This window comes from Nothobranchius furzeri, chromosome 3, assembly GCF_043380555.1.
Source record: "Nothobranchius furzeri strain GRZ-AD chromosome 3, NfurGRZ-RIMD1, whole genome shotgun sequence".
NCBI classification, from domain to species: domain Eukaryota; kingdom Metazoa; phylum Chordata; class Actinopteri; order Cyprinodontiformes; family Nothobranchiidae; genus Nothobranchius; species Nothobranchius furzeri.
The window spans coordinates 44,583,734-44,596,079 of NC_091743.1; the positions used below are offsets into that span (position 1 = coordinate 44,583,734).

At 43.3% G+C, this 12,346-nt stretch overlaps 1 protein-coding gene across 1 annotated transcript in view; it reads right to left on the bottom strand.

Annotated features, from left to right (window-relative positions):
• Window positions 1-383: 383 nt before the first annotated feature.
• The window catches only part of zgc:113054 (uncharacterized), a 30,845-nt gene continuing 18,882 nt past the window's right edge, over window positions 384-12,346 (bottom strand). Inside the window, exons 8-11 of the mRNA XM_070549850.1 lie at window positions 10,456-10,664; window positions 9,161-9,233; window positions 2,356-2,473; window positions 384-766 (exon numbers count right to left, since the gene is read on the bottom strand). Coding sequence (XP_070405951.1) covers window positions 571-766; window positions 2,356-2,473; window positions 9,161-9,233; window positions 10,456-10,664 — 596 coding nt within the window. The 3' untranslated portion in view covers window positions 384-570. The remainder of the gene's footprint in view (window positions 767-2,355; window positions 2,474-9,160; window positions 9,234-10,455; window positions 10,665-12,346) is intronic.

Below are 12,346 nucleotides of genomic sequence, written 5' to 3' on the forward strand. Positions count from 1 at the left end.
ACCCGTCGATGCACTGGAAGACGCTACGCACCTAAATGCAAGCATTGCTATAACATTCAGAGACTGGAGACGTTATGAAATGGCAGAAATAAACTTTATAATCTTGGCTGCACTCTGACTAATCCTTAAGATCATCACTGCTGTGGGATGTAGAGATGGGAGTATTGGACTTGTGCTGTAAGTCACAAAAACCATGACGTGAGACCTGACAAGGACTTGACTCAAAGTTGGTAGAAATGACTTGTGTTAGTTATTTGTAAGTTTTACATAGAAACACACATCAAATGCTGACAACCCCTTTAAGCACACTTATTCATACTCCATCTGCTGCCCACTCTTCCAGGAGTGAATGAAACCTGCATCTGAATCTAGGCCAGCAGCACGGTTTGAAAGACTGTCGTGTTTTTGGATAATTCTTCCCACATTTCTAGTATTTACCACCCTTTCATTTACTAAAAACTCAAGCCGACAGACTGTTGTAACAAGCTGAATGACGAGTCTGAAACGGACTTTGTCCACTAATTCCAAGATGAGGAGAATTCCGGAGTCCCATCTATTCCTGTGCTGCATCTACCACAGACTTTGCCCACCCTCTATGACTAAGTTATGCCCTGTCATGTAGTCAGAGGCTTCAGATGCCAAGTAGACCACTGCAGCTTGCAGGTCTGTCACTTGAGCCAGTCTACCAGCAGGGATATCTGACAGCCAGCGCTGCACCAGAGGCCTCAGATCCTCGGAGTGGATGAGAGGGGTGTCAACAATCCCCCTGAAAAAGAGACAGAGAAAAAAAAACACAGAAAGAATGAAATCAGAAGGCATCACCGTGCAGAGCCAGGAGTGACAGCGTTGTTTCAGAGCCACCGCTTTGATGACATAAATAAAACCAATTATCCTTCTGAAGAGTGGCCGTGACATGGAACCTCGGATATCTACTGTGGGACTGGGGGGGACACCTTATTGAGTGACACATCCCTGGAGGAATGAACAGGTACGAGGGGCCGTCTGACATCATTTACTCAGCGTCTCAACAGCTCTGATTCTTTAATCAACTGTCTTTGATGCTGTGGCTTTATTTTGGTAGATTTGACCAGAAAATGGTGTCAAAAAGCTCCACTAAACAGCTGTCCCTCTCTCCACCTCCTGCAGCCAGAGCTTCTATTTAAATAAATATGTCAACATGCCCTCTCGGGCCTCGGGTGAGACGCCTTCTGACTCCCAACACAATTAGCGTGACAGTGACTAAAAGCCATAAAGCCCAAATCATTGTTCAGTGTATCCTGTTGCCTTGATACAGGATTCCAACATTTGGCTAAATTTGCACTTCCATGGAGCATGCGTGACACCCTGGTTAACATATTCCACCTCAATTATATTTCTCTTCAGCTGCCCTGTTATCTGGAACCTTTCCTGGCAATCAGAGGTACTGTTTTCCCCCAGCCAATTTTCCAGATAATGCAGCTTATCGCCGCTGCCGCTAAAGTTGCCAATGGAATCAGGCTCCAGTCAACCTCGTGAGCGCTAATTGTGTCCCTTTTTTATGCATATTTACCGACTGTCACTTCAAAGAAATCAGCGGCCCATTGAGACACCCAGTTAGCGAGGGGAGAGAGAGAGAGAGAGAGAGAGAGAGAGAGAGAGAGAGAGAGAGAGAGAGAGAGAGAGAGAGAGAGAGTGAGAGAGAAAGAGAGAGAGAGAGAGAGAGAGAGAGAGAGAGAGAGAGAGAGAGAGAGAGAGAGAGAGAGAGAGGAAGAGAGAGAGAGAGAGAGAGAGAGAGAATTGCTTCTTTGCAAATTAAAATTAGCAAACAAGCCACCGATAAATAAAGCTGAGCACGGCGCTTGTGTGTGAGGGCTTTGTTCTGGGGCTCTGACTGGTTTGCCCGGAGCCACCGGACGGATTTGCTCAGGGATGGCTGGGGCTAAGGGATGCTCTACTTAACACCCCCCACCCCCCCACCCCCCACCCCCACCCCCAACACACACACACACATACACACAACCCATACCTTCCCACTGCTGCACACAAAAAAGGCCTGCCTGTGTTCTCGTTTCATCCAACATCTTAAGCCTCACAGACAAACAGATGCAAACAAGGCGGTATTGTTGCGGCTACACTTGGAGTGAGGTTGCAGATTTGATTCCCTAATTGAGCTGAACAATTAGAGCGAGCGCTCGTCTGACTCATCCCTCAAGACGTCATCTAATTAAGCACTGATGCATTGTTTGAGGAGTTAAATTAACGCTTCATTCTCAAACAGGGCTCCTCGTCTGAAAGCAAACACGCTCATCACAACCTCGTCTAACCGCCGGGTCCCACGTGACGATCAGAAGGTGGTGTCGTGTGCACGGCACTCACGGTGAAATGCAGTTGACGCGCACTCCCCTGTCGATCCACTCGGTTCCCAGAGTCTGAGTCAGTTTGACCACTCCGGCTTTGGATGTGTTGTAGGAAAGCTGCTTCTGAGGATGAGGAACTAGAGGGTCAACAGAAAAGGAAAGGCCATTTTTACCTGTGTGTTTCTCACATGTGTCACAATAAACAACAACAAAGAGACTGGTATTTTTAGGCCTGCTCACTTATGGGAATAAGTCACTATTATGATCACCTTGGTCAATACTGAAACCAGGACTATCTACCGCTGGGTACCAATTAAAATATGTCACATATAAACTTCTTCTCTTCAGCCAAAAACACACCAGGAACACGGTGTGGTCCACCAAAATAAAAGCATCAATCAACACTAGACAGTTTATTATTATTATTTCATACCATGTGTTTAATATTTGGAATGAATAGTTTCAGAAAGGACGACTTCAATCACCAACAGGCGTTGTCTTTGAAGCAGGAGTTTTCTGATTTGGTTAAGTTGAAAATATCCAATATCCGATTTTTATGATTACTTGTTAGGAAGCCGTCAATATTTCTCAACAATGAGCATCATTTCATTCATTTTCAACAAAATTTCAATGGACAGAGATTAATAGTAAAATCTACAGATTATCACTTTAAAATCAACATGACAGCACAATTAAAATACACGATTAAATTTAGACCAGATGAAATACGCACCTTATTTTACATTTAAGACTCAGATAAAAGACAAAGTTAAAGGGTGAGCAGTAACAGTGCAGAAGGTGCAGAATAAGCAACATTCATTCAAAGGCTGATGAAAACATGAACGTTTTCAATTTTGATTTAAAAGTTACTAGAGTCGGGGCAGATTACAATCAATAAGGAAGCTCATTCCATCTGATTTTAGTACTTCTTTATCTCCAAATTCATTTTTTTAGCTCTTTGTTTTGTGATTTGCATTTTCAATGACTAACGGATTTATTCTGATCAACAAAAACGGGAAGAAAAAGTATTGTTTAATTTTGGGGTGATGGTAGAAACAAGAGTGTAAGTTCAGTGGTGACTGACCCTTTTACCACACTGGACCATCAGCAGGTCTGACACAGGGCCCTCATTTATCAACGGTACTTACGAACAAACCTGCGTATTTCATGCGTGGCAACGATTTTACGCGTTGTGTGATATTTACCGTTTTGTACTTGTGCATGAAAAAGTTCCTTAAGAACAGCTCTGACCATGCGTAGGAACAGCATCTAGTGGTAGAATGGGGGAACGGCAGCACTGACGGTCTCAGTCAGCCATGCGTGTTCCTCTTTCACAAATTATACTTATCCAGTTTGTAATCATGTCTGTGGAAAAACAGCTTTTTTGCATAATTGGTGCTAAAACCAACAAAAGACACCTGTGACCGACGGGAATCTGACGACTAATCTGTGTTATTTGAGGATGCACTCTGGACGGAACGCCTTCTCTGTGAGTGCGCTGATCTCAAAGGAAATCCTTCTGCTATGCTAGGATTTAGGACCCTTTGTGGCGCGACAGACAAACCTCACGAATCTGATTCCAGTTCATATTTTATTTTAAAACTACGAGAACCCCCCAGAACCTCCTCTGCTCCCCGATCGTACAGACCGCGTTGCCAAGGCAACCAGACTGAATGACAGCTCAGAAGAGGCTGAGGCTGCACTTAGACAGCATTTCCAAAGTAAACTAACTCCAAACAGAACGACTCCTTGAATGTAAATGAAAACCCGACCGCGTTTATAACCTCTGCAACTTTCTTATGCGCTTCGGCAGCCAGTGTTTCCATCTGGCTGTCAATAAAGTTTTTCATATTTTTTCTGGAAAAAAGGACCAAGAACATAGAGTAACCAAAAATGGTTAATTGAGTGCATTTCTGTATGTAAACGACGGTGAACGGACACGAGCACCTGTGTATGCACAGGGGGGATTTATCGTCAGACGACTACGAAGGAACGTGCGTACGAGAGCCCACCGCACGTTTCGTGAATCAGTCTTTTGACTGTTCGTACACACATTCTAAATTTCTGTCGTAGGAGGGAATTTAGGACACTTTCTACAATAAATGGGGTCTGTTTAGAAAGAAAACAGTGTTTGTAATATTCAGACTTTAGTTTATGGCATATGTAAAATACCAACTAATTCAATTCAATTTAATTCTGTTTGGTTTATGTATATAAAACATCTAATCCATGACACAAGTCATCTCAAGGCCTTCTACAAAGCAAACATTCCAGTTAAAGATCTTATCTAAGGAAACCCGGTAGATTGTTTCGAGTCACTGACTCCTAACAGACTGAACCGCTGCTGTGTGAAAACTAAAAGATGTATTGAAAAAGGTTATTAAACTAGCAGCAGAAGGTGCTGGTGATCTCCTGGGTCTGGTGTTTCTAGTATTTCATCATCCATCCATCTTCTGGACCCACTTTGTCCACGTAGGGTCGCGGGGGGAGCTGGTGCCTATCTCCAGCGGTCAACGGGCAAGTAGGCGGGGTACACCCTGGACAGAGAGCCAGTCCATCGCAGGGCTCTAGTATTTTATAGGAAACTCAACTCATATGTTGACGTACAACTGAAGCACGGGCGCCCACTCGTTACATTCTGAGAGGATTTGAGAGAAAACCGTCGGTCCAAAAGCAGAGAGAGGCACAGCGGGTGGAACAAGACTAAAACACCCACGTTTGGATGCATTATTTGTAGATGTAGTAAAAATAAACTAGTGGTGTTTCAACATTTAGAAAGTACAGTTCTTCACTGACAGTAAGTTAAACTTTCTTTAGATCACAACGACATGCCACGAGCCAAACCCGTAGCTCATCTCTCCTAAGTGAATCGCACATTGTGACGCCTGACTTGCATGTTTTCTTCAAAGCTGATGCTGGTGAAAAAGAGTGAACATTATGACACACTTACGAACGGTAAAGTAACAACGGTGCCAATATTCACTTCTACTGTTAAGGATGGCTAAAGCCCGTTAGCTATATATTACAGCACATGCAGTTTCTTGTGAGAACTAAAGAAATTAAAAAGTCTTCCATTCGCTGCTGGGGGCTCTACGGATGAAGTCATGTAAAATTAATTGCTCATAATGCCCAGTTATGCTCCGGCCTCAGCAACAAAAGCGGGGAGCCATTTGTTTGCCTTGACCATCACAGATGCTGCACGCTGCATGGGAGGCTGGGACAGGGGCTCATTTTCTGCTGGTTGATTAATCATCACAAGGAAGGCTCCAAGTTACATACAACTTTAGTAGTTAGCCTCATCACCCACCGCTCTGACTGCCAAATGGCTTCAGTGTGAGACCGGGATGATGAATACCGGCCAGCTGCAGAGAGGCAGAAAACTCGTCCTGAGGAATAGGCGGCTGGAACATCCAGCGTACGCTGCTCGGATAAAAATGTGCATGATGCAGGAAAAAAAAAAGTTTAGAAGCGATGAAGAAATAAGGGAGGAATGATGACATGGTATCTGAGAGCAGAGGTGGATTGGGTGTGAAGGGATGGCGGGCTGGGCTGGATAAGGCTAGGCTAGGACCTCAGAGGAGCAGGCGAGGAGGAGCAGAGCCCAGAGCTTACATGCAGATTGAAGGTGAAATCCGACTTATCAGGACAGGAAACAGAGCTCAAAATGCCTAACAGCACTAATCCTCGCTCAAGACCCGACGATACGGCCCCAAAATACCATTCAGAAAACGCCTTCATCCTTTAAATAAACTTGCATTGATGTTTTCGCCGTCTTAAAGAGCAGTAATCCTCAGAGAAGGGAAGAGGAGGCATTCTCCAAAGCCCTCTTTAACATTCACCCTGCTACTTATTGCCCATTTCAAGTAGGAGAAAGCACGCTCTTATCAGGCAAGCCTTTACATTCGCAATTCTTCTGAGCAGATAGAGTTCAAATGATGCACTCCTCCCCCTAAATGGTGCTGCTATTCCAGGGGTGCATTATTATGCAGCTGCAATGTGCAGGTGAGATTTAAGAGTCCCGCATCGATCCATAGGATCATCGCACCATCCCAAAATATTAGAAATAAAAGCGCACAGAAAGTTTCACACGTTCTGTCTGTTGATGGTAGGAGTGTGTATGGGTGTGTGTGTGTGTGTGTGAGGGGACACACTTTCTTTTCTCCAGCAGATGGACAAAAAGCTGTCACCGTGCATTTTAATTGGACGTTTACGACTGCTTTTTAGGCCTCCACTTGGCAAGTACTGGTCCCCTCTGATTACACATTATGACAATATTATAACAGATGTCCAGAGCGATAAAGCAAATTCCTGAAGGACTGAACGTAATGTGAGTAATTGATCATTTTCTTTATGCCGGCCTCTATTTACCAGCATGCTCCTGTTTTACAGATTGCCCCTGCAGTCGGGACCGGGGCCCATATGGCACGGCTCTTTACTGGCGGTTTGACTGCTCTGCTGATGAAGTGTTGCCGTTCCTCTGGAGGGACCTGTTGGAGGACGAACACCACAGCAGCAGAGAGTTTACAGGCGTCTCACTAAACTCTCAGAGTGTCTTCCGCTGTTCAAACAAGGCCGCTGGCACTGGGCGGCGTTCTGCCGCTGCACAGGAACCCTCCCCTCCCAAGTTGGACCTTAGGTTGCCTTCCACATCCTCCAGACGGCTCCACAGAGAGGGGATGTTTATTATGATGCAAAAGTGCCTCAGCGAGATGCAATCACAACACTTTGTGTTTCCTGCCAGGCTGGATGCAGCTCTGTTCAACAGTTTTAACTCGGGGTAGAAGAAGAGAAGCTGCCTCGTTCTGATTCAGGGTTACATTATTACAATCACACCATTCAGGTTTTAAAATTACACATTTGGCTTAAAGATTATGTTAAAGGGATGCTAGGCAACTTTTTCATATTTTTAGATCCTATTCTTTAGCCAGTATGTGCTAAAACGACCTCTACCACCCCCTGTGGTCAGAATATGGCATTTGCATCTTGAGTGTCGGTTTGGTCTGTTGAGCTGACATACCTGGTGCTGCAGTCTGCTTCCAGCAAGAGTCCTGCATGTTTTAGATCATGAACACAGCTTAATATGTTTAATTAAGTGATGAATCACTCCTGTAGACACTAATGAAGGCTGAGGAGACATTTCAGCTGTTAGATTGCAGTGTTAAAAAGATGAACGCACAGTGAGGAGATAGGTTTAGCTTTTGGTTCTACTAAACAGACATTAGGGGCTCTTTATGTCTAACAGTTTTTATTTTATTTTATCTTGTTTGTTTTTATCTCAGCTGTCGGCTGTTCTTTGGCGTGTGTCTGTTGCTGCTGCCTCTTGGCTAGATCGTCGTTGTAAATGAGAATCAGTTTTCAATCCACTCATCTGGTTAAATAAATAAAATTAAATAAATAAAAGCAGTATAAGGTACCAGACCCTCTGATACGGGCTGTTAGGTCCCTGTATGACCGGTGACAGAGCTTGGTCCGCATTGCTGGCAGTAAGTCGGGCTCGTTCCCAGTGAGAGTTGGACTCCGCCAAGGCTGCCCTTTGTCACAGATTCTGTTCATAACCTTCATGGACAGGATTTCTAGATGCAGCCAAGGTGTGGAGTGGATCCGTTTTGGTGGCCTGAGGATCAGGTCTCTGCTTTTTGCAGATGATGTGGTCCTGTTGGCTTCATCAGAACGTGATCTTCAGCTTTTACTGGAGTGGTTTGCAGCCGAGTGTGAAGCAGCTGGGATGAGAATCAGCTCCTCTAAATCTGAGACCGTGGCCTTGGTTTAGAAAAGGGTAGAATGCCTTCTCCCGGTCAGCGATGAGGTCCTGCCCCAAGTGGAGGAGTTTAAGTATCTCGGGGTCTTGTTCACGAGTGAGGGAAAACTGGACCGTGAGATCGACAGGCGGATTAGTGCTGCATCTGCAGTGATGCGGGCATTGTACCGGTCTGTCGTGGTAAAGAGAGAGCTGAGTCAGAAGGTGAAGCTCTCGTTTTACCGGTTGATCTACGTTCCTACCCTCACCTTTGGTCATGAGCTTTGGGTAGTGACCGAAAGAACGAGGTCGCGGATACAAGCGGCTGAAATGAGTTTTCTCCAAAGAGTGGCTGGGCTCTCCCTTAGAGATAGAGTGAGAAGCTCAGTCATCCGCGTGGGCTCGAATTAGACCCGCTGCTCCTCCACATCGAGAGGAGCCAGTTGAGGTGGCTTGGGGATCTGGTCAGGATGCCTCCTGGATGCCTCCCTGGTGAGGTTTTCCAGGCACATTCAACCAGGAGGAGGCCTCAAGGAAGACCCAGGACACGCTGGAGGGACTATGTCTCTCACCTGGCCAGGGAACGCCTTAGGATTTCCCCTGGAGTAGCTGGCCCAAGTGGCTGGGGGCTGAGGGAAGTCTGGGCATCTCGACTTAGGCTACTGCCCCCGCGACCCGACTAATAAGCGGATGAAAATGGATGGATGAAATAAAAGCAAGCTTAAACTGCCTAGTCTCGCTTTATAAGTAAGTGTTTAGAGGTTAATATATAAAGTTAAATCAGAATTTAGAGTTCCATTTTTTAGATTTAACTGCTTATTTTTAGAGTTGAGGCTTTACTTTGAATAATTACATTTTATCATGAATGTGTATTTTAACATATTTATATGACTTCTAGTAAACATTTAAATAAGAATAGCACACTTCAATTTATTCCTACGAAAATCTACATGTATAAACAACAAATGTGTTACGTCTGAATCAAACTGATCTAATGGGTTTAATTCAACAGAACAAACTAATTCAACTTACGGCAAACAGAGAGATTACACCTTGAGGAGCTCTAGAGGGTGAGACCATCACTCACCTATTAGACTGGCCATGGAGGCTGTGTTGATAATCTTTCCATATCCTTGCTGTAGCATCACCCGACCCGCTGCCTAAGGCCAGGATTCAGACAGGAGAGACTCAAAACAGCTGATTGTTAAAGGCCAACACAAAAACATGGAGTTTATCTCAGGGTCACGTTTGGTTCAGGTCAGATCTAAATGTAGTGACTATAGGATGCCATCACAAGTTCTTTGGTGCTCTTTGACACATCTGTAATCAGTATTCAAATGTCTCAGTGAAATTCATGAAGAAAATTCATTTTGAACCTTTTTCAGGTTCTGGTCATTTATTTAACAGTGCCCAGTTTAAACTCTAGGTCGTATTAACCCTTTGATGCATAATGGTCACTACAGTGGACAGGTACTCAAAATTGAGACTTTTTTTATTTTTGCTATTAAGCACAGCTGTTGAAGACTTAATAACATGTGAGCCTCTCCATTTGGGCTTCAGCAAGTCAAGCCAACATATTTCATGTTCAGAATGCATGCTGTCCACTGAGCTGGACATGTAATGAATTATTTGTAAATTAACAAAATGTTACAAAAAATATTTGTTGAAATTTGTTTCATTCACACCTAAAGATGAATGAAAAAAATTGTTTAAAAAATCATGGTTGAAGATTTCATAATTCATGCATCAAAGGGTTAAAGCACATGCTGAGTTTTACAAGCATGAACTAAGAAACTAAAAATGTGGATACAAGCATAAATAATATTATGTATGAAACAGATTTTATGGCATACCCCAAATGAATAAAAATAAATAAATAAAAAGTGTAATTTGGAAACATTTACATTGTCTTATAATTAGTGTTTATTCAGTGAATCTTTATTGCTTTTGAACTTAAGAAAGAGGTGTTACTAAATTCACTGCTTTAGTTTACATCCCTAATCGTTAGGAAAACTCACTTTTATGGGCTTAAAAACTTGGCTGGAAAACCTCTTAATATTCCAGAGTGAGTGTCTGATTTAAAATGTTGTCTCTGTTGTGTCTCAATCTGACATTTCTGGTAAATTAATAACAATAAATGCTATCATAATAATGTAATGTAATAATAATGTAATGTTATGTAATGTAATAATAAATGTAACAATAAACATCTCATCCTCTTTATGGGGCAGATGTTGTTTTAAAGATCCAGGTTCATTCTTTGCTAAGTGTCTTTTTCTCCTAAATGGAAAAGGTAAAGAAAAAAATTCATAAACTCTGAGTAAGCCTTGTATTCTTCACACACACACACACACACACACACACACACACACACACACACACCTGACAGCACATGAAGGTCCCCCTCAGGTTGACGTTGAAGGTGCGGTCCCACTCCTCTAAGCTGGTCTCCTCACTAGCTGAGTTCATGTTGATGCCGGCGTTGTTACAGGCGATGTGGATCGCTCCCCATTTAGAGACGATGGTGTCGACCATCCTCTGGACATCGTCTGACCTGCTGATGTCAGCTGTGATGGAAATGGCATGAATACCTAATAAAAAAAAGATTCATCTTTTAGAAGATTCAAGCGTAAATAAAAGTATAAAATACCGTATTAACAAAAACAATGAACAGTGTATTAATAACACTTTTCATTCTCTGCATCTGTTGGATGGGTGTCTAGCTGTTATCCTTTACTATGCTGCCATCTGCTGGTAAACAACGATAACTTTACAAACCTTGACCCTCATCCTGTGGTGAACAGAAAAGTTAAATATTTTAGAAAACGATGTTTTCCACCTCATAGCTAAGGTTTTAAATTTAAACGCCTTCTCCACTTCTCCCACTACAGGACCAGTTCAGGGTTTCCCTGTTGAAATCTGACTTCAAAGTGTTCAATTAACAAAGTAAATAACTGTAAAAGTCCTGAGTTATGTCAGTGATGACACCAAACAAAAGAGAACTAACTCAGGGCTGCGAGTTTTTCACTTGACTTCAACTTTTGTTTCTACAATCACAGCAGCAGGAGATGAGACTCGTGAAGAAGGAATGAAGGAATCATTAACTGTGATTAAATAAAAGTTGAGTTTAGTTCTGCATGGTGGAGCAGTGGTTAGCACTGTTGCCTCGCAGCACGAAGGTCGCAGGTTCGAAACTCGGCTGCAGCCTTTCTGCGTGGAGTTGCGTGTTCTCCCCATGCATGCGTGGGTTTCCTCCGGGTACTCCGGTTTCCCCCACAGATCACAACATGCCCTATAAGTTATAAATTCTAAGTCGCTTTGGATAAAAGCGTCTGCCAAATAAATAAACATAAACATAGTTCTACCAGCCAGATGTAAGAAACCACTTCAATAGAGCCCCTCTGACAACAGGCTAAGGTTTCAAAAGCAGCACATCACACCCATGAAGACAGAAAATCTACTAAATCCCTGCAGTCCTTACTTGGTTAAGGTCAGATTCAACAATAAGAAAGAGACAGGGAAGAAATGGTCCCATGGGAGAGACCCAAAGCCCAAAATCAACACTGAGGCCTGAGACTTTAGTGTAAAACAGAAAAACAACATCATACAGACATGGTGGTGGGAATGGTGGTCTAGGACTGATTTGCTGCTTCAGGACCTGAACCAATCACTGCAATTGATGGAACCACGAACTCAAGAGGAAAATGTTTGACCTTTGACCTTAAACTGGTCATTCATGCTGGAAAACCCGCTAACGGGACTGAATTCACTCAAGTCTGTAAAGAAGAGTGCGACAAAACTCCACAGTGGTGTGAGAGACTCATTACCAGTTATCTCAAATGCTATATTGTTCTAGTAGTTGCCAAGCAGCTTTTAGGTGAAGGTGTCAAATACTTTTCCAAACAGGGCCAGGCTGGCCTAGACAAGTTTTTCACTTAAATCTGGGATACGTAGCTTAGGATTTTTAATGCAAAATGCTCAAATTTACCTATCTGACCCTCTTCTATGATATGAAGGATGCAATCTTTCATAATTTATACATATTTCCCCTAAATACCTTCCCTGGACTCTACAGCAGGACAAATAATTTACGCGAGCCTAGGATGATGACCAGCAGAGTTGTGTCGATCAACATGAATGTGCCCCTGTCCCATGTGCGCTACAAGGTGACAAGGTAAGTTGGGCTTGTTTCCAGTGAGAATTGGACTCCACTAAGGCTGCCCTTTGTCATTGATTCTGTTCATAACTTTAATGGACAGGATTTCTACAGTAG